At 41.7% G+C, this 21,297-nt stretch overlaps 7 protein-coding genes across 7 annotated transcripts; 1 reads left to right on the top strand and 6 right to left on the bottom strand.

Moving 5' to 3' along the window:
* Window positions 1-354: 354 nt before the first annotated feature.
* SS1G_06142 (hypothetical protein) lies at window positions 355-3,146 on the bottom strand (the record flags this gene model as incomplete). The annotated part of the gene is made up of 5 exons (XM_001593170.1): window positions 355-484; window positions 541-1,353; window positions 1,893-2,284; window positions 2,341-2,655; window positions 2,754-3,146. The coding sequence occupies 5 exons, from the start codon at window positions 3,144-3,146 to the stop codon at window positions 355-357; spliced, it is 2,043 nt and encodes a 680-aa protein (XP_001593220.1).
* A 938-nt stretch (window positions 3,147-4,084) lies between these two features.
* Window positions 4,085-6,406, bottom strand: SS1G_06141 (hypothetical protein; the record flags this gene model as incomplete). Its single annotated transcript, XM_001593169.1, has 1 exon — window positions 4,085-6,406. One exon carries the CDS (start codon window positions 6,404-6,406, stop codon window positions 4,085-4,087), a length of 2,322 nt encoding a protein of 773 aa, XP_001593219.1.
* Window positions 6,407-6,834: 428 nt separating this feature from the next.
* SS1G_06140 (hypothetical protein) lies at window positions 6,835-7,653 on the top strand (the record flags this gene model as incomplete). The annotated part of the gene is made up of 3 exons (XM_001593168.1): window positions 6,835-6,924; window positions 7,062-7,211; window positions 7,270-7,653. The coding sequence occupies 3 exons, from the start codon at window positions 6,835-6,837 to the stop codon at window positions 7,651-7,653; spliced, it is 624 nt and encodes a 207-aa protein (XP_001593218.1).
* A 253-nt stretch (window positions 7,654-7,906) lies between these two features.
* SS1G_06139 (hypothetical protein) lies at window positions 7,907-9,202 on the bottom strand (the record flags this gene model as incomplete). The annotated part of the gene is made up of 1 exon (XM_001593167.1): window positions 7,907-9,202. The coding sequence occupies one exon, from the start codon at window positions 9,200-9,202 to the stop codon at window positions 7,907-7,909; it is 1,296 nt and encodes a 431-aa protein (XP_001593217.1).
* Window positions 9,203-11,378: 2,176 nt separating this feature from the next.
* SS1G_06138 (predicted protein) lies at window positions 11,379-11,621 on the bottom strand (the record flags this gene model as incomplete). Its single annotated transcript, XM_001593166.1, has 2 exons — window positions 11,379-11,400; window positions 11,461-11,621. The coding sequence occupies 2 exons, from the start codon at window positions 11,619-11,621 to the stop codon at window positions 11,379-11,381; spliced, it is 183 nt and encodes a 60-aa protein (XP_001593216.1).
* A 2,012-nt stretch (window positions 11,622-13,633) lies between these two features.
* Window positions 13,634-13,729, bottom strand: SS1G_06137 (predicted protein; the record flags this gene model as incomplete). The annotated part of the gene is made up of 1 exon (XM_001593165.1): window positions 13,634-13,729. The coding sequence occupies one exon, from the start codon at window positions 13,727-13,729 to the stop codon at window positions 13,634-13,636; it is 96 nt and encodes a 31-aa protein (XP_001593215.1).
* A 2,883-nt stretch (window positions 13,730-16,612) lies between these two features.
* Window positions 16,613-17,158, bottom strand: SS1G_06136 (predicted protein; the record flags this gene model as incomplete). Its single annotated transcript, XM_001593164.1, has 2 exons — window positions 16,613-16,868; window positions 17,091-17,158. 2 exons carry the CDS (start codon window positions 17,156-17,158, stop codon window positions 16,613-16,615), a joined length of 324 nt encoding a protein of 107 aa, XP_001593214.1.
* Between the last annotated feature and the right edge of the window lie 4,139 nt (window positions 17,159-21,297).

Below are 21,297 nucleotides of genomic sequence, written 5' to 3'. Positions count from 1 at the left end.
CAAATTCCTGCCACAGATCATTCAGGCGCCTTGTTATTGAGGTCCAACGCTGTTAGACAAGTTAGGATTTTTCCGTAGAGGAGTATGGGAAAAGGTCCTTATGAAATGAAAAAAAAAAGACGTTTGGTGTTGACTTTCCTCTAATACGATTTGGGCTCGGTGTTTTCTCAAATTCTTCGTTGGGATAGAGATACGATCTAATATTGCTATGAAGGAATTTTCTTATCTAATACAACCAAGGTTAATGGATCAAAGCGAATTACTCCTCATCGGCCTTCCACAAAGAATATTTCTACTACTACCACTATCTAGAACTTTCGCAGCTGTTTTGTGAAATCCCACACTGTCGAAGAGTCAAATTTCCAACTTCTCCAAATCCATGGATCCTTGTCTGCCTGAAATACCCGCAGGACTAGATGCCGGACTCAACAGTTCCAGATCTTCGACTTTAGTTAGTAAGTAGCAGGAAGCATACATATTAACACTAGATATTAAACCAATTAGCAAATTTCCATCCATTGCGAGCATAAAATTACTAACCGATCAATACAAGCCCCTCCAATTCTCGCACCCACTCTCTTACCCCTGAATCCCAATCTCTCAAATGTGGCAATATACCACGGTGTCAACGCTGCACTTCTTAACAATACTCTCCCACCCATCTTCAATGCCTTACTCAACTTCCTAATCTGCATTTCTGCAGCCTCGGCCCCTGGATCAAACCAATCCATACTATCCATCACAACAGCGATAGTAAGCGTACCCGGGGCCATCCTCCGCAACACCTCCTCAATCTCATCCGTATGAATCCTCAACCCATCAAACGCCCCAGGACGCGACAAGCTGCGATGAGCCCCCGCCCTCAAATAATCTGGATGACATTTCCGCGTGTAAAACCCCTGGAGACAAACAAGATAATACGGATTCTCCTCCCCAATCACCGAACTCTCAATTACTGGATCTAGCGTCTGAACCATATACTCCCACACTGCACGCCCTTTACTCCTCTTTAAATCTGTTTCTGAATATTCCAACGGCGACGCATTTCGCGCTGCGCTTTCAGACGCAATATAATCCGCTTCTAACATGTGGAGTTGGTTTTTCGGTACCCCGAGTGCATTCCAGAGGAATTTCTCTTGAGATACAACGAGGTAGGCGAATAGTCTACTCATAATTACAGGACGAATCTTCGATTTCCAAATTTCGCGCTGTTCGTTGAGTGTTTTGGAGTGCAGTAGAGCTTTGATTTCACGACTAAAACCGAGGGTTTGGGATAAGAGACGAATGATGCGAATAGCGTGGCGAGAACCACCCGTATCGTATAAACCGCGAGAATTGTCTGTGAAAACTTGGCTATGGTTTAGCCAGTATTGAAAAGCGCGTGAAGACATATGGGGCGAAAGATGCGTGAGGAGTAAGTCCCGAAAATGGATGTGTTTTCCTAGACCGAAGAGTTTCCAGAAATCGGAATAGGGGAGCGCAGTGTAGGCGGCGAGTTTTAGTTCGAGAAGGTGGTTTTGGGTTGGGGTTTAGATCGATGGCGTGAATTCTGGCGTGGGGATTTGAGAGCGTAGGAGAGGATGATGTCACCCTGCGCTTGTGATTGGCTAGGATTACGTCGTTGTGGGTGATGTTTAGGAGTCGCTCGTCCACGCGAGTGTCTTCCCAGGTGAAGGCGTAGATGTATTTTTGTTAGAATTGGGTATGTTTTTTGAGCTGGCTCGTCGTAACGGATTCGCCAGTGATGATTTTGGTAGAAGAAGGAGGGAAGTGGTAGATTTGCAGATAGATTTACAATAGCGGCTTCGAATGCTTTAGATCGTATTTCCAGTGGTGTTGATCTGTCGATATTGCGCGATAGTGCTTTGGTATGATTGATTGGAGATAAGTACGGAGATTCCGTTGCAGCAGCATCAAGTCGTTCGACTATTTCATGGGGATAATTTGGAGCCGCGAGTGAAGATGCGGGTTTCTTTTGACAACCGAGCCACATGTAGTAAGGGATAGAACCTAAAAGGTAATTTCTCGAGTCTGCGCTGAGGACAGTGCCGAATCGATATTCGAGGTAATCTCTCCGACCAGCCTCTAGATTCACACGATCGACATCGAACCAAGCGCGCCAGAATAGTCTTCCTAGCCAATTCACATGGCGGTTTATCATGCCGCCTGTGTAGTTTCTACAGCTGAGATCCACAATTGATTGGACGTAGAAATCTACAACACCTATTGTTCCCGTGGGAGCAAGTAACTTCGCTAAAGAATCGATGACCGAATAAAAGTCAGGCTATATGTCATTAGCAATTGAGGCATCCTGATACGCAGTGAAACATGGAAACTCACAATCATAGATAGACTGTAGGACAAAGTAATAAGATCCGCACCACTAACACCATTTGCATCTGAGAAATAATTGGAGGTAGGCGACTGCGAGAAGCCAACACTTCCAATATCTAGATCTTCATGATCTTCGAGACGAAAGGTACGAGCGTCCTGACATACGACTTTGACATTTTTCCAGCCAAGACGCTGGAATCGTTTTCGTGCGACTTCACAGAGACTGGGTGAGAAATCGACAAGATATATACTGGAGAAGAACTCTGGGACTGAAACATATTTAGACATGGCTTCGATGTTCCATCCGGTTCCACCGCCAATCTATTTGAAGTTATTAGCCCATTGGAGTATTTGAAGGTTCAATGGTGTCTGAACGTTGAAAAGTATTTTAAGCATGTTAATAAGAATAAAAGACTTACATCCACCCAAATCCGTCTCGTCTCATGCCTATGTTCCCTATTCTTCTTATTAACCAATTGTGCCGCCACCAGCGCTAACATATCTTCTCTTCCCCTCAATAATCTTTTCCTTGTCGCATCATAGACACTCGCTTGTGCTTTGTAAAAACTTTCCAAAGCATCTTGCTGGCCATTCTCAGTTCCATCTCCATTATGTGGTTTGAGAAACGAGGCGTAGAAAAATTTGAGGAAAGATTTCAACGCGCTTGGTGTTTCTTCTTGCTCTGAGCTTTTGGAGGTAAAAGTAGTAGTTATTGTGATGAAAATAACAGCAATGAAGAGAAATAAAGTTGCTCCTAAGAGGAAGATTTGAATTCTTGGTTCCTGTAGCATGTTAAGGGTAAGAGAAGCCATGATACTCTCTCATTGCTTTGGCAAAGATATTTGATACGTAGTTGATAGTATTCGATCCTGCGGGTTGAAAGATATTAATGATGACAGGAAGAAGAGATGAGAAAGATGAGGAGGGGTAAAAGCATGTAAAGTATCCAGCACAATCGATTTTCCGTAACTATCAAGATAAGCACCAGTACCCCTCAGTACTCAACGAAGCAACAACGTGCTCGATTCGCCAAAGTTATTCAAGAAACCAATCAACCTATCGAGGGCACCACATGGGCGCTTGTCGAATTAAAGTTCCCGCATAACCATATGCAGGGAGGTTCCACCACAGAAGTTGAAATATCCCAGAGGCTCCACGTCTGATAGGCTGCGCCTTTTGTTGGCGAGGCAAGAATCGTCATTTGGTGAAAACTTTGAAGAAATACCTCAGAAACTCCCACTGTCTACTTAGAACAGTGATTGGAGAAATTCATAACTGAAAACCATGTGCATAAGAGCGATACATTGAACGGGTCGTTGAAGCTCAGGATATTTGGCTCTGCATTGACCAATCAAGGATCATAAAATTCGCACGCCGAAGTTGATTGGCTGTGCATCTTAAGCGATGGAAGATTGCCTAGATATTTAGTATTATTTTTGAAATCTTGCATAGATGGATAGATGATCGAGAGCTCATTTACTTGTGTCTGAAGGCACTTGATAGTCGCTAGGAGAATTCTCACATAAGTTTCTTGAAAAGATTGGTCGCAGATAAGAATCGTTGGCCGTAGCCAGCTGCATTAATACGAATTCATTTTAGAACTAGAGATATAGCTATCGCTCCACTTCTAATTTTGGTCATACAACATACCATTCATAGAGGTATGCAATCTTTGGCCACCAAACTCCCGACATAGATATTCCCAACACTTTTCCGAAGAAAAAAAAACAACGATCACAAGTACCAAAGTTTACTCTTCACCCTCAAAGCCCGCTTCAGAGTCTTCTTCCTCATCTGACACCACCTCAGAATCGTCATCACTGCCCATCTCCTTTTCTTGCTCTCTCTCCAACTTTCTCTTCCTATCTTCTTCCCTTCTACCCTCTTCCAACATCTTTGCCTTCTCTTCTCTCTGCTTCCTTTGTCCAACAACGAATGCTCCCAGTGGAGTCTTCTCCCATTCGAATCCTTTCAGGAAACCATCAACTCCAGCTCGATCATTGGGAGCGAACTCAACCTTAGCTCTCTTTCCCTCGATCCATTTCGAGTTTGCCTCCAATTTTTGGATGAGGAGTACAAACATGGAATTCACCTTGCTATTCTTGTTTCCAGAGCTCTTGTTTGAAGCATCTTTAAGCCATCTCTTCAACATTACGACAACTGGCAATGTGAGTTCTGGAAGTGCAATGCTAGTAGACCAGAGGACAAAAAATTCGGCAAGTAATTCAGCCACCTGCTCTCCAATACCATCTTGGTAAATTCGTGTACGAAGATATGACTTTTGAGCTTTGAAATTGGATGTAAAATCGAAGAACTTTTGTGTGCTCGGCTTCGGAGACTTCTTCATTTCCGCGGAATTAAGAACCTCGAGTAAAACAGATGCTAAAGGAATGTATGTTCCAGTGGCTCGGGACAGTCGAAGTAATGAACGGATCAAGTGGAATCGAAGTGGGAAATAAGTAGAAGTTGGAATGAGACGCATAGCTCCGAGTGTGACTTGAACGGTTGGATAAATGAGCGGCCGAAGTTGGGATTCTTTTCCTGTTTCGGCCTCCTTCAAAGAATTGCAGTGCTCAGCTAGAACAGTCGACCAGAAATCAAGAGAATGGACGTATTGCCAGTTGTAGACTTGCTTGTATGATTCCTTCTGGTTATTTGTGATGCTGCTTCGCAAGTGGATTGCCAATTGTCGAATAAATGTAAAACCTGTGGTATATCCAACACCTTGATCGATTCCCCACAATTCAGCAGCGGAGTTCTTCATAAGATTTATTCCCTGGATAGTATGTATGGTAGTATTCCGACTTCCTTTGAGCAACCCTTGGTAAACTGTTTTCATAACAGCTTCCCTTAATCCAGCATCACCAATTATTGCCAAGCGTCGGATGACCAAGAAAGCAGTGATTCGGGTTGCTTCTGTGCTCGAGGCATCGGACCAGATGTCTACCACAGTCTTAACGACATTTTTGAGAACCTTTCTTAAACGATAAAAGATATGGTAAAAGTGGTATGACAGAGGAAAGTGTGAGTTTGAGGGTAGAAGCATCGGAAAGAGAAGAGAGAAGATGTGAACAGAGGTAATGTGTGATCTCAAGAGGGGTGACAGCGTCTTGAACTTTTTCGAGTCCGTTGATACTCGGACTTTGCCAGCCGCAGTCTCCTTGACTGGAAGATGATGATTGAGAACCTCGGGAACTTGCTTCAAAGCAATAAGCAGGAGCTCGTGGTAGACATCAGAATTCGATATTGAATATTTGTATTCCTTTCCGTCGTCTTCATTGACATGCGCAGCTGCTCTGAATGCTAGAACAACTTGTCGCATGGCCCGCAGAGACTTTTGCTCGGTCATGGCTTTGTTCCACTTCTTCACCATTGCTTTTGTGACCTCTGAGGCATCTTCCTCTTCAACTTCCTCCTCTTCCTCCTCCTCTGCCACCTGCTCTTTCTTTGCCTTCTTCGACTTCTTTTGTTTCTTCTTTTGCGGTTGCTCGTCTTCATCGCCACTTAATTCGTCAACCTCAGCAAAATCCGCATCGTCTTCGAAATCCAAAGTTTCTGGGTCGTTCTCCTTGAGATATTTGTAAAATTCCGGATCCTTCTCAGCGAGAGCATCCATGGCACTCTTGCTCATACCAGTCAATCCTTCCTCATCATCATCACCATCTTCGCTATCACTCATTACTGGAGCCTCCCCAATTGAATCGTCAGATGATGATTCGTTTTCTTCCTCCTCCTCGGGCTCAGTTCTCTTCCTCTTTCCCAATTTCTCTGCTCCTTTCTTTGGTTTCGATTTTTTCTCAAGCTTTTCTGGGACTTCAAAACCACCTTGGAAGAAATCATCAACGCTCATCTTCCCGAATGCATCCTCTTTTGCAGACGGTTTGGCTTTTGAACCCTCCTCTCCACCTTCTTTTCCTCCCAAAAATTCGGCATCCTTGGCATTTCGTGCTGTTCGCTTTGCTTTCATTTGTTGTCTCTGCTTATACTTTGCTCCATCTTTGCGCTTCTCCAATGTATCCTTAAGATGATTCTTCTCGAATTTACGAGTGGACTTTTTGGTACTTTTCGCCATGGTGGAATTGGAGTTTTTGGTAATAGAGTTGCAAAATAATTTCTAAGATTTTTTTGAGAGGGAAATCTTTACAGCGATAAGCTAGCACCGATATAGCGTATCAAAGGCGGTGAAAATTTAATAGCTCTATTTACTTCAACAATCACTCCCAGTGTGGAAATCTTCCATCTTCCATAGCAGCGAAGCAGTTATCAACAATATCTCGAATGCGTTTCTATATTCCTGAAGAGAATGCGGAAAACTATCGCATACATTGATTCAATTCATTAAGAATATTCTGGTCCATAATTTGACTCAATGTTCCTCGGCTGCAGAATGTTACCTATCGAAAGGCATAATTGCGACGCCTAATAAGCTCCCCCACCAACAACCTGCCATTGCGATAGACCCCGAGCTCGAAAGCATACCGATCATACTCCATAAACAATATGTATCAAAACAGACAACCGGCGTATGCGCCTACACCTCATAGTTATATACCAAATACCGCACTATCTGCAACCATAAATTTGGACGAGGTAAGACTTTGTCTTCCTACAAAAATGCCCGGGCTCATTCCAGACTCTAGGAAGTGAAGCTCGCAGAATCTAGAGCAGAGCGCGACCTTCAAGACTCGGTCGCAGAAGTATTTAGTATTATAATCACTTTAGACCAGCTCGAAAGAGCTTATCTGAAGGATGCGATACCCGAATCAGACTATACTGAGACTTGTGATCGATTATTGAAGCAATACAAAGCTATATTAGCAGATGAAAGTGTAGCTAGAGAATTTGTGGATTTGGAGACTTTCAAGAATGAATGGGATGTGCGTATCTCCTCTAATTTTAATTGTAGCCCTTCGATAACTAACTGATTCTTTACAGATAGATGTCCCTAGAGCCACGGAAAGGATTCGAATAGGTTTACCTAGCACCGTTACTGCACCCCCAATTAATGTGTCTACGTCCAACAACAATGGAACCAGCGGGACATTGATTCTCGAGGCGACTCAAGATTTCATAACATTTTTGGATGCGCTTAAGTTGGGATTGTTAGCGAAGGATCAACTACATCCGCTATTGTCAGACGTCATACAGAGCGTAAATAAGGTTACGGACAGGGACTTTGAGGGGAGAGGGAAGATTGTTCAGTGGCTCATTGCCTTGAATCAGATGAAAGCAACCGAGGAGGTTAGTGAGGACAAAGCCAGGGAGCTGGAGTTGGACATGAATTCGGCATATCAAGGATTCAAGGCGACCTTAGCTTAACTTGAGATGTCCATCAACATTAGGGTTATTGGCTTGGACGCTGATTGCCAATCGATGTCTATTCTGCGCACAGGGCTGATCTTGGACAGGGGTGTCGGCTACCATTATTCTCAAATTAATTCAATCTGCTCTTCAATCTTAGTGATTTGTGGTATTGGACAGTGCCAATCTCCAACTTAATCAATTGATCGACGCTGCTTCTGTTGATAATCTTGACATTTTGACGTTGTTCGATGAATTTCATTTGAGATATTTATACCAGAAATGTCCAGAAACTAGGGTACACAAATTCATCCTCGAAAATGCGTCTGACTTGCTCAAGGACAAACTTTTCTACCTTACCTACATTCTTGAGTACTTGCTTGCCATTCTCCCTTTGTCCAATTTCACTCTCGACCTTGATCTCGTGCAAAAGAGCCCCCATTTTCATACCACCAGAGCCACCTGCCTCTTTCTCATCTGCGCCAATAGCAGCATAAGCATCTTCAGGCGATAGAAAACAGAAATGAGCTCTCTTGCGGATGTATGCCAAAACGGCCACTCCGTCAAAAGACAGTCCCGTGATATTCAATCTTACTGGAATGCCTACAAAGCTTGGCATGGGATAGTCGAGCAAGATATCGACGGTGAGTGAGAGTCTGATGTTTCCGGAGTATCGCACTCGGAATACGGTTTGGAGATCTTCCGGTTTTGGCTCTCGAAATCTTCGTGGTGGTGAAGTTGGCTCTTCGCCTTCACTGGTCTGTTCTTCTGGGATCGTTTTCTCGGTAGCGCCGCCTCGAGTTACGGGTCCGGTCGTCGAAGAGGAGACAGCAAGAGTGGATGCACTGGCCTTTTCGCGTATGGATTGCTGGCTTAGATCCGCAATCTGTGGAGGGGTCATGGGCCTTTCACTCGCCGTGTGGGATAAAGATGTATGAGATTGATTACGGAGAGCCGACATATGTAGGGATGGGCTAGGACGGTCCGGCCATCCTTGGGGCAAGTGTGCACCGGCAACAGCGGCTAGTGGGGTTTGAGTACCGGAAAATCCACTAGCTAATTGAGAATGGAAATAACTCAGATTTGATGTTCCACCTGGAATACCAGGTGTACTAACACCCAGAAAAGGACTTCCGTTGTCACCAGAAGCTTGCATTGATCGTAAACCAGGATATCGTGTATCCGTATATGAAGGAGGGTTCGATACATTTGATGAACCATTAGCTGTCCTCTCTACACGATCCATCTTCCTTCTCTCTCTCAGAGTCTTTGCAGCCTCATTCTCTTCGTCTGTTTGACAACTATTAGAGCCCTCGTCATCTTCATCGCTTCCCCCATCATCATCATCTAGATCTTCATAGAAATCGGGCAATGGATCACAAATATCTTTTAGTTCAACTTCTGGAGCAATCGAACCAAAATCGAAAGTGTGAACCTTGACACCCTTGATGAAGCGGGGCAAGGTCACGGTCTGGAACTTGGCATGTACAAAGTCTCGAATCTTTTCTGCGAGCGCAATCCCATCAGGTCCCGTAGTCAATGTCTCCCAATTGAGGTCAATAGACATTTGGGAATGGGAAATGAATACAATCAATCTATGTATGATGTGGTTGATGACAAAATCTGAATTACGTTGCAATCCGTGTTAGATGAACACACTCCTGTTTGTTTGAAAAAGGACAAGAAAAGGATGGAGTATTATTTGGAATGATATTACTTGACATTGTTGTTCATGCCCTGCAAATATTTTGAAGATGAGGTTGACAATCAAATTGATGATAGAGACTTTGTTAAAGCGGCCACAATTAAAATTTATAGCGGCAGTACACTTTTGAAGATTGCTTACTACCTCTAGGCTAACCTCTTTTGGAACTCCGTACCTCCGCGTCGTTTTTTCGCTTTTTAATTTACCTAGGTACCTAGGTATGCTTCTTCTACTTCCACATACTATATTATCCTCTCGACCGCATATCAATATATACGAGCTTATGGCAACAGATTCAAGGACAATCCCAGTCGTAATTTGTCTCCCTTCCATTTTTCAGTCTAGCTTGATCATTCATCTCGGATTTCGGTCAAAACACTACATCAATTCATTGTCCAAAAATTACAAATCCTTTCTCTTGGAATCAAAACCTGAAATCTGGACATCCGAACCACTTCGGGACGTCTGCTGCAACTCCTGACAAGCAATTCCCAGCATCTCAGTTGTAATTTTCATATGGATGACGTTGCCTAGAATGCAAGACTACAAACTAGGACATATCGTTCCAGCAATAATATCAGCCCAAGGCCATTTGGTATTATGGCGGTAGTTTTACCCAAGACATGTGGACTAATTGCTGCCTTATTGTTTGTATGCAGTTATCTTCAGCTTCACCGTCATATCATTCATCTTGCGCGCCAGTGGCGTCTAATAAGCCGCGCCTTTTTCCTTGTAAAAGTCTTTTGGCGGCACACGCGAGTATTCCCTGAGCCCTAGTTTACCAGGATACCCTTACTCTGGGTATAATGCTCATTCCACCATGTTCGTTAAGTTTATTACTCGTAAATACGCGCCTCTCTCCTGCTCCCGAGAGTGCCACGGATCCACACAACTGCGCCGATGGCTGAGTTCTCATCATATCTCTATTGGGTATGAGTGGTTCAGCATTTATTCCTATTTCTTAAGGTATTCTAGATTACCTACTAATCCATAATATTCTAGGCGGTAGACGCGCGATGACATATCATTCTCTTTTCTTACGCGGGAAAAGGGAGGAAAAGTGATCAAGGACTCTTGATAATGAGAGTTTCATATTGATATCACTGATGTTTACGCAATGTCAGCATCTGGGAAATGTCCCCTGTAAAAGCATACTAGGATTATTAGGCTCCCACTGGTGATTGCCTGATTTCTGACCCGCCTTATCACATGATTAAATATAGCTGCATGTAAAATGCAAGGATTCATATCCCTGGACGTAGAATTTTCCACCGCGCTTGGGTTTTTCCCCTTTTCCTTATCTCGATCCGTAATCGCCCATGTCACATTGATTGCCCCTTGCTTGCGTGATATTAGCCGCATTATAGCTGATAAGGACTATCAGTCGAGGACGGCGGGTGTCGCGCTCATTTCATGAGCCCTGTAGTTACACAAAGAAAGCCGCACGGCAAATCATTCAACCTCACTCGAGTTATACACCATGGTATACAGTTCCTTTTCGCCACATGTTGAGTTGATAGAATTTCAGAAGAAAAGGGGAATTGAGTGAACATGAGAACGTACCGTGACACACGAGCTCGAGGAGGTGGTTAAGTAATTAGTTGATTTGACCTGCATTGACCCTTAAAGAATTGGTAATTTTGGAATGATTTCACTGTTCATATCACATATTTGATGAACTCAATAGATAGATAGGATTTAAAAAGAGAAAGACGATTGTAATTGAGGAAAAAAGTGTCGACTAAAAATCTACCACAGCAGAACGAGAATCCCCCCCAGAAAAAATAACAAGACAAAAATAACAACAAAATGAGATATCGTCCCATGAACTCCCAAGTATGCTTGTATGATTACAGCAGCGGTTCATGAATGACCAATCTTTGCACCTCAGGTTTCCAACTCTGTCCTAAAATTCCCCTTCTAGCCCCAAACCACTTCATCTGCAAGGATGCCCACAAAAAAAATATCCTGCTCCACCCAACTAGTCCCGTCGGAGGTCGGGTGAAGGATTCCTAAGGGGCCGCCTGCGAAATGCGGTTTAGAGATGTGAGGTATAGTCTCTGCATCTAAAGTCAGTATTATGACATAAGCAGGAATTTCTGGAGAACGCACTTACTTACGATGGACAGCCACTTGTACATGGTTCTCCGGCATTGTGAGATGGTGTCTTATTTATTGGCCCGGTGGGGCAGACTCCCGTCGCTTTGAAAGGAGCACACTCGACTACTTTGGTGTCGTAGTGCTTGTTGCAGCTCTTGTAGACGATGTAGTGAGTGCACATTTTGGCGGTTATTGTTCGGATAAGTATCGGGAGTTGGTGAGTGAGATGTTGAATTGACCTACTGTGTCGCAACGTGATTAGCAATGAGGAATCAATGGCAATGATGGTTGCGAAAGTCTCTCCTCTAGAGGAGTTTTATTGCGCAAGTAGACTTCGGACTTACTTGGACAATTGGGAAATGTGGGCGAGGTGGTGATTTTTGCTGAGGAAATTTTGATATGAGGGAAGCTGGCTGGATAAATAGATTGTAAATGGTAGACTAATTGTGTAGTGATGATTGAGAAGATGATGGTTGAGCTGTTGACCCTCTAAAATCATGAGCGACGGCAGCTTGCTTTATACACCGTTGTACCATTCCGAGTGAACGGTACTGCCTGTCATTCAATTTGCGAAATGTTGTTTGTTCTGCAATCCATCGCAGGATGTCAACACGAAGTCTGTCAGAGAGGGGGGAAATGCCTGCCGACGAGCTGGTGTGCCTCCTTGTTGGTAAGTTTTTTCCGTAAGGGGTTTGACGGTGTTGGAATTGGCAAATCGAGCTGTAGCCATAGAGGTATCATACCAGGCTTTCTGTGAATACCAACAAGAAAAATAGCCGTCATCCGCCGCGCAAACCGTTGGCGAGAGGATCGAGGAACACAGCACAGTGAGAGTAGTGGTAGGGCGGGCAGGTATCAATTCCATCACTGACATGGTATCGGTAGGGCGCCATAACTAAAAGCGCAAGCTCACATGGTCAATCCTAGATTGCAGGTACGGCGAAAGGAGGATCGATGCAGTTGGGGACAAGTCAAGCGTTCTGATTATTGAAAATTACGAAAAGTAGATGATCCACCCGAGGCAGCAAGGACCTGCAAGGTTGGCAAAAGTTGCAAGGGCCAAATAATGGGACCTGCAACCAAACGACTCTTAACCATCTACAGTAGCAAATGTAGATCTAGAGACTAGGGGGATTAGAGGTAAGCAACTCGAGACTAGATACTGAAATCAAAGGAATGATTATCTCGAGCAAATGCACACAGTACACAGTGCACAGTACGCTACAGTGATTACACACTCACACTCACTGCCTTGAATTGTTTGATTTTAAATTATGGCTGAATGAGTTTCTTCGGGAAAATAGATATGTAATCGAATAAATTATGCTAGAATATCATATCATAGAATTATAATTTGGTGAGATAAAATCTAAACAAGTTGGGCATTTTACGAGATGGGAATCTGGAGTTTGATAGATCAATTCATATCAGTGCTCTTCTGTATTAGGCTTAGATAGCGTCGTTTAACTTCCAAGCTTGTTTCTGGTGGATGTTCTTCCCCTTCATTTTTCGGCTGAGGTCCTCCGTTGTCATTCGGACTCTCCATTAATTTTGTTTCTAGAGCATTTTATTAATTTAACCCACCTCATTGACCTGACTCAATCTTTTTTTCGAGTATGACCAGATCAAATCAAATCAGAACAGACCAGATCAAATCAAATCAGAACAGACCAGGCCAAATTCAAGACCAGGTCAAATCTCAAATCACAAATAACCTAGGAACGTATACAGACTAGATTTATTATCCGCTAAAAAAAAGGCCAAAGCCACCGTAAGAGTGCCATTTCTTACGTGGAGTCGTGGTCGTGCAACATCAAATCGAATCAATTAACGAGAATTCTAAATGTTCACTGCTTTTCTTGTGCAACTATGGTCTAATTAAACGGTTTAAATCCGATTCGAGACTGCGGCTCACAACATAATTACGAATGGTCAAGGGCAGCATTAGGCTTTTTATCACTTTTAGCACCTTATCACCTCACCATTATGGTGCATCACCTGTAGATCTGTCAATTTTTAGACGCTTTGAACCCTTTGATGAATCATATTCTACGGGGGTGCCATGTGGACTTGTCAAGCGGACACAGTTGAAAAGAGGCTTTCTTCTACTTTCTTCTCTACCTTGGGGATGGTATCGACATCAATCCCAACCCAACCTTTTCCAAAATAGAAATAAATCACACTCTCAAAGCATTAAACTTTTCCGGTTCCCATAATTTCTGAGAACGGCACAGCAAAAGTTTCTTGCGATGCACAAGTACGTAAGGCTTCTCGAAGCTTTTCTTCCATTTTGGTGACGTCGGAGATCGATGAAGGATCATTTTGCTGTAGGGCTGGATGGATAATTAAATCAGATGAATCCAGCCAACGAAGCTAACTAAGTAACAAACAAACAAACACAAACAAACAAATCAAGTCATCCAAACTCTAACATGTAGAAAACTCAATTATGGGAGCGCCTCGGAACTTTACTCTTTCCCATGTCCGCTATCAACCGTCAGTCTATGTTTGCTGACGGACTTGGGAGACTTGGGAGACTCGGCAGACACCCAAAACAATTCAACATCCAAAATCAATCCAACAATTCAAACATTTCTTTTATTTTCGAAACAAATAATTAATTGCTAACTCTTTTCCCCCTCTTACATCACTTTTTCAATTCATCATTCCATTCAACAGCCGCAATTCTGCATATTTTCTAATCCTCTTTCGCATGCGTCTCTAGGGTCAGTCCAACGTTTACCAACATTAACTTGCCGCGATCATGGTTACAATTGGTCCCTCGAGGACTGATCACCAACATTCTCATCAGCTCGCAGTTCGTACTAATTCAATTAGTACAACTTTGCCCTACAGCTGAATCATTTTACATCCGCAGGTGGCCGGACTTTTACATGCGTGATTGATTGAATTCTACCATTATTGGCAGAAACGCCGTTATGCCATGCACTTTCGCGGCAACGTCTCGACTTTCTCCTTTTCCATATCTCATCTAAAAAATTATCCATGAGTATGATCACAAAAACGGCAATTTTGTCTGTCGAAGGAAGACCTTGCGACTAAATTGGGCAGTCTTCTGGACGGGTTGGTTTGGGATACACCAGGTACAGATCGCCGGTAAGACTCGAGTCTTCTTCAACAACCAAAAGATGACAAATTAGTGGTGATGATGGGATGTGTTTTGCGTCGCTTGTTTTTTTTTCTTTTTTAATCAACGTTTCGATTGCTTCACCGCATTAAAGAAGGATCTCGGCCTTCTTAAAGATGATTACTATGTAACGAATATATGCAGTCACGGGCCATCAAAATACGGACCAGGATTCGGACAACACAAGCAGACCTATCTACTGGAAACCCCTGATATCAGTGATGTGAAGCAAGTCATATTCCAGTCTTCAATCGGTATCGGCCCGCACCTCGGCCGTTCCGACCTGCACCAAGGCATTCCATGACTCCACAATTGAACGGCTTCAAACTTAACATGCTTGGTTCATCACAGAGCTGCTTAGCCTCCCCCCACGACACTCTGTCAAGTCACAAGGGGCCACAAGGACTTTAGTTCTGCAGGGTTCCGACGTCATGTTATTTTGACGACGGATACCCACAGCCGTGTCCGCTGTCAGATACGAAAGATTATTTACTAATTCTTCGAAAGGGTTCGTACAGGCTCTTGACTCGATCGAGCTTTTCAAAGTCCGATTTGGACTCCCCTTGCCTTGCTACCTACAGAATGCAGTCTATAATACTTGGCTGAACTTACATTACGATGTTGATCTGATTAATCGACATCCCTCTTCGATAAGCAATGTGATAGCCACTGGGTAACCTCAAAATTCTAGGAACCTCATGTGTGACGTCTGTTCTTTGGCGGCACAACGAATTGGAGGCGACTAATAGACGCCGGTGGCATGATAATTGACATCTCGTCCACGGGATAACAAGGATAATAAGGAAAAAAATCGAAACGAGGAGCTCCCTGTCCGATATCCTTGTATTTTCCTTGTAAGCACCACCGCGTCAAGTGATGGTAGTACAAGAAGGTGAGCAAGGTTTGGCTTTCAATATGGAGCTACTTCTTAGACGGGCAAGAGCCGGGGAAGGGTTTTCTCCATATTGCAATTTGCCTACCTGCTTATTGACTATTTTAGACGGAAGCGGTCAAAAAAGTCAGAACGAAATCGACTAGGAAAGAACCGAACACAAAATGCGAATTAGACACTCGAGCTTTGACTGGGTTCCCTTGTCTAACATATCCTAGGTCAAAATCTTTTTCGATCTTAGCCTCCGAACTCCGAAAATCAACCACAGGAGAGTAGACAGCGAGCGTACTTACCACTTCTACCACTACTACCACTACTACAGCTCATGTCACTCACTTACCCTATGAAACGAAGCCTCAGGAATAAGTACAGGCAAAAGGGAGTAAAGCTTCTTTCCGACATGTTTCAATTATATTACTAAGGGCACGCACAGAGGCTTGAACCGTGGAAATCTTTGAATCACTACCTGCTCATCACATCCTTCTCTTGCTGGCTCCATATTAGCCTTGATCCATCCTGAAATTGGCAAAAACTCGGATTCGGGATCTGGATTCCTTAGAAAAGGAGATACGGATGATTTTCATTTCATCCAATAAATCTGTCAGGATTCCACCAATTATCCCACCCATGACCGTCCTTTCAAAATGAGATACACATAGCTACATGTCGCGTAACACCAGTGCATACATCCGAAGGCAATGGCTAATTCTCGTTCACAATATGCCCTGCAATTTCGTGGATAAGATAGACTTAGAGGAAGATATCATTATGGAGCTTCGTCATCTAGAATACTCATAAATCTCAATCACACTTTCAGCGTGATGCATGGTAAAACGGATTATACCCATATAGTCCTGGATGGGAAAGAAAAGCATATCTTGGCTGTCAAGCTTTATTCTGCCTTTCCAGGTATCGTTCTGCGGAAAATTCTGCCATACTGCGATGGAAACGTCGTTTGTATTAAAGCATGTGTGTGCTTTCTTACTGTATAGCCGTACATCCGTACAATCAGCCCTCTCAGCCGTTTCGTCATTAGTAAAAGGTAATCCGCCCTTGCAGAGAGCCAACATTACAGGATATCGAATCAACACACCATCTCGACTCTCGCGGCCCAAAATGAGGCCCGTCTGCCTCAGTCTACGGTCAGCTCAACGTCACGTGATGAAATTATTCCAAATCCGTGGTTCAATGGCACTTCTGCTCGTCCACCATGATACACCCATGTACCGACATCTCGTACTTGGGGCTGAGCCCACAGTGGAGAATGGAAGTGCCTTGTTGGCTTTGTGGTTGTTGGCGCGAGTTTCGCCAGAAAAGGAGACAAGATCTTCGCATTGTGGATTAAGTTCGGAGACAACTCGAATTGAGATTTTGGTTCAGGAGATTTTCTGCTTAGATCCTTGCTCAGTTTCCATTTTCGAAAAATTTGGATTAGTATTCCTCATTTGGCTGACTCGTTATAGTTCATATTCGAATTCCTGTCGGCAATTCGGGAGTCATAGCTTTCTTTGGTCAAACAATTGACTATTTTTTTTTAACGAAAGATAGGAGAAACACTCGCCTCTTCCATCACGGTACTTTAGCGTAAAATAGCTAGATGGGCGTCTTACAAACGGCGTATTTCATTGGCATTTTTGCGCCGTCGCCAACCACTTATGGCTTGACTCTCGATTGGCATTCTTCGAATCGAACCGAGGTTTATGGCAAGTCTTTTTTACCGCTCTTTGATTCTACTGCATAGTTGGTTCATTCATGATAATCTCATGAAAATGATGGACTCATAAGGATGGAGATTAGTACATAAATCAATGGGTTGAGGTCCTAAGAGGAGACACCGGTACACGCCTTTTCCACCTGCTAATTTTGATCATTACTTCTCTCATCGACTTAACAAATCGGGAGAATATGACTTCACATTTCTTTGAATGAACTCCATTTCTTTTTCGTGTCTCGAAATTAATAGCTGGTTTTGTATTTTCTTGCATGTCGAAAGCGATAAGTTTGCAAGTATCTCAGCGTCAACTAGTCTTGGCACTGCTTTGTGTGAAAGTCTTCAATCAAAAACCCAACGAGAAAGTTTAGAGAACCTACTTGTTCGTAAATTCTTAACATCTGTTTCTCCATTACGAATTAGCTTGATTGTGATCATGACTACATTCTTGATATATCTTTATACATCTGCATGAATAACACCATTTTCAATCTGCTTCAAGAAAGATAGTCTGATTTGCATCACACTCTTGAATACATAGTATACGTTTATCACTTTATTCATCAGCCGTTCAATCTTTCAATCCTGCATAATCAGGCTTTTAAATCATCTATAAAGTCGCTCGAACGGCGACAAAAGGCTCAGCGGCTACCTAGTGATAATTGCATCATGAGAGAAAAGTATCATTCTTTCCCAGAAAATTTTCCCGTCTCCATTTCCCACCAAAATCTCTCCATTCCTCAAAAACGTTCATCCCATCTCATCAGCACTAACATATCCTATCCACTTCCTCAGACCTCTTATGCGACCACATCTCACCCTTGTGCAACCTCCTTCACTATCACATATTCCAACTCACTTCCCCACAACCCATCTTTCTCTCCAATCAAGTCATCGATTTTTTAGGCACAGCAAGTAAAATAATGAGTCTAACTACCCAAGTATCGGAAAACTTCTCGTATTTAATTGATTTAAGCTCTTTCAATCACATTACCTAAATCCGCACCTAGGAATGAATCTCTCAATTTCCAATAAATGCAGGTGTTTCATGCCGGATGCTTGGAATCACGGTAGAAATTATAACGTCCGCCAGGAGCGGATGGGAAAATGTTTGTTTCGGTCGCAGAAAATGTAAGTCATTCTTCGCATTATTTCCTGTATTGGCACTGAAAAGTTGGGATGGTTAGTTTTGTGGTTTAATTGTCCAATTATTCGATGGTTTCACGCGGTGTCAGTAGGTTGTAGGTTGATTAGACGCGCGGTTTGATTGGGGGCGGGGAAATTGGTGGGAAGCTACGAAGTGGGTGATGAGGATTTTTATCCTTAGAGTTTGGGTGGTTTTTGAACATCAAGTGGGAATGTGGATAGGAGGTGTATGAGTAGTAAGATGATTATTGGTACTATTTCTTGTGTGAGTGAGTGTATCAGAGGTGATGAGCTCGAAGCTATTTTTTGAGGGGAAATTGAAACAGCTTCATCTTGGGGATTGGCAGAACATATGGTATTGCGTGATTGGAGTGAGGAAGTGGTGCGGTGGGTGGGTAGATGGTTTCTATGGTTATGGATTTGATCAGTGTTATAATTTATGATTTATAATTTATACTTATGCTAGCATTTTACTTCACAGATGTGATCACTAATATCATTGTGATTGTGATTATGAGCGTGCAGAGGGCCGGGGCTCAAGGGATTAGGATATGCGATGTAAGTGAGTGTGATATTTTGATTATGATTATGACTATGACTATAATCGCCGAGTTCGGTGTTTGGATATATCAATATGCTGTTGATGGTGGGTAGGTAGGTAGGTAGGTAGGTAGTGAGGATTGATTAACCTAGCTATACTTTGGGAATCTGGGATAGAATGTACATAAGATCTTAATTGGGGGGGAGTGGTGTTGGCCATAGGAAGGTTTTTCTTCGTCCTGGTGGATGAGGTGTTGCTTGGGAAGTATGAATATTGGAATATGGGATATAGAATATGGAATAGAAAGTAGAGAGTTTTTTATACCTTGTATATTTTTGCTTGAGGTGGGAAGAGGGAAGGTTTCTTTTCCCGATGGTTCTTAAATCTTTTATTAAATAAATAAAAATTGTTTTGTTATTTATTTACTTATCTGATAGTATATTTAAGTAATTTGTTTTTTGATACATGATTTTATATTGTTTAAGAATATAGACATAATATTCAAGATTTATAAAATTAAAGATTGAAGGTGGTAAGCTGTGAGTTGGAAATTATAACGACATCGTTCAAATTCTGGGTGATTTTAAATCTATCTTATCTCTGTGAGGTTTTTAATATATTGCATTGATGAATAGATAAATGAATGAATAGATAGAGGGATGATCTTGGTGTCTCGAGCTAACTTTAAGTTGGGAAAGAGTTGGATTATTCAGAAAGAGAAATTTTTATTATATATAAATAAATGCATCATGTGTAATATATCTCGTCGGATTTATATAAAATATAAAACGTAAGTCTAGTTTTTTTTTATATTCGTTTTTTTATTGTTATTCTAAAGATTTAAACTCATATCAACAGATTATTAATTACTTCACACCTTCAGTCTTTAATAGAATTCTCAGATTTCATCTTGTAATTTTAAGATTTTATTCTATGTATTTATAATCGCATGAACTATAAAGTTTTTTCTTCAAACAGAATTCCTTTGCAAAACTTTTTTTTTTTCCAACTCTTTTATACAGAGTATTTTATGATCTTTCGAGGTTTTGGGGAGTAGATCTTTAATTTTTTCCTGTTATCTCGGGAGTCCTATGATGGGATAGGATTAATATTTGTTGATAGATGTGGATGAGAAGATTTGATGGAGGCTATTAGATTCTAATGTAACGAGATGATGAGGTGGTGAGATGGTGAAGAGGTAGTTAATCTGATCGAGTTGATGAGATGAGTTTATTGTGATCTTCGATAGGATGGATCTATACCGGCTGGTATAGTGTACCTGAATATCACTTTTCTGAAAAATAAATAGATGCAATAACCATCCGGTTCTTCTCATTGCATCACCATGAGTGAGTCGTGGGTATATAGCTAGCGCGAGGTGCGCAGGGGGTGTAAAGTATATAGTGGGTGTAAGTCATGAAAGGTAGGTTAACTAGGTGCGACCTAGGTCATAGTTGGGATGATATATAATGGATGAAGTGGATGAACGATATTGTAATGATAATGAAGCTCTGATTTGATACCCCTGATCTAGCAATCAATAGAAATATGTATGTATTTTTATAATAATAAATTGTTACGAGGTTTGCCGTCTAGATCACGTGGAAGTGCTCTAGGCTCTCGAGATGGTTTATAACTAGGCGTCAAGCAGGGACTTAAAGTAATGACAATAATGCAATTCGTAACTAATAGTAGAGTATACTAAATGATTGATCTTGAGCACGAAGCTCTATACAAAGGAAATCCATCTTGATTATATAGTCCTTCATGCTTCTATGATTACTGGTGATCCTTCATGATCATCAGTGATCACCTATATTGGGATCCTTAGTGATCCTTAATGATCACTACTGATCATTTTTGATCACGTGTCTTGGTAGTTGTGTAGCCCGTCGTAACATAAATGAACTAAAAGATACAAAATATTAAAAGATTGGGTGGAAGAGGCCTCTATATTGACTATATTACTACGTCTGTAGGCATATTAATCTCCTCTTGGTATCCTCGGAGGGGACCAATATGCCTGCTTATGGTTCGTCTAATCTAGCCTGTTTAGGTAACCGTATTACTAATCACGACACGTGATTAGTACCGGTAACTTCTATTCCTTTTAACACAAAATCAATATCTAATAAAAGCTTCAACACTTTATAAAAAAGGAGAGAAGAGAAATATAAGTAAGATGTAATTATTTATTATTTTATACTTATACTTATTATTATTATTATTATTATTATTATTATTATTATTATTATTATTATTATTATTATTATTATTATTATTATTATTATTATTATTATTATTATTATTATTATTATTATTATTATTATTATTATTATTATTATTATTATTATTATTATTATTATTATTATTGTTATTATTATTATTATTATTATTATTATTATTATTATTATTATTA

Source organism: Sclerotinia sclerotiorum, genomic scaffold, assembly GCF_000146945.2.
Source record: "Sclerotinia sclerotiorum 1980 UF-70 scaffold_7 genomic scaffold, whole genome shotgun sequence".
Taxonomy (NCBI): Eukaryota; Fungi; Ascomycota; class Leotiomycetes; order Helotiales; family Sclerotiniaceae; genus Sclerotinia; species Sclerotinia sclerotiorum.
Note: the sequence above shows the minus strand (reverse complement) of the source record. Positions and strands in the feature narration are given on the sequence as shown.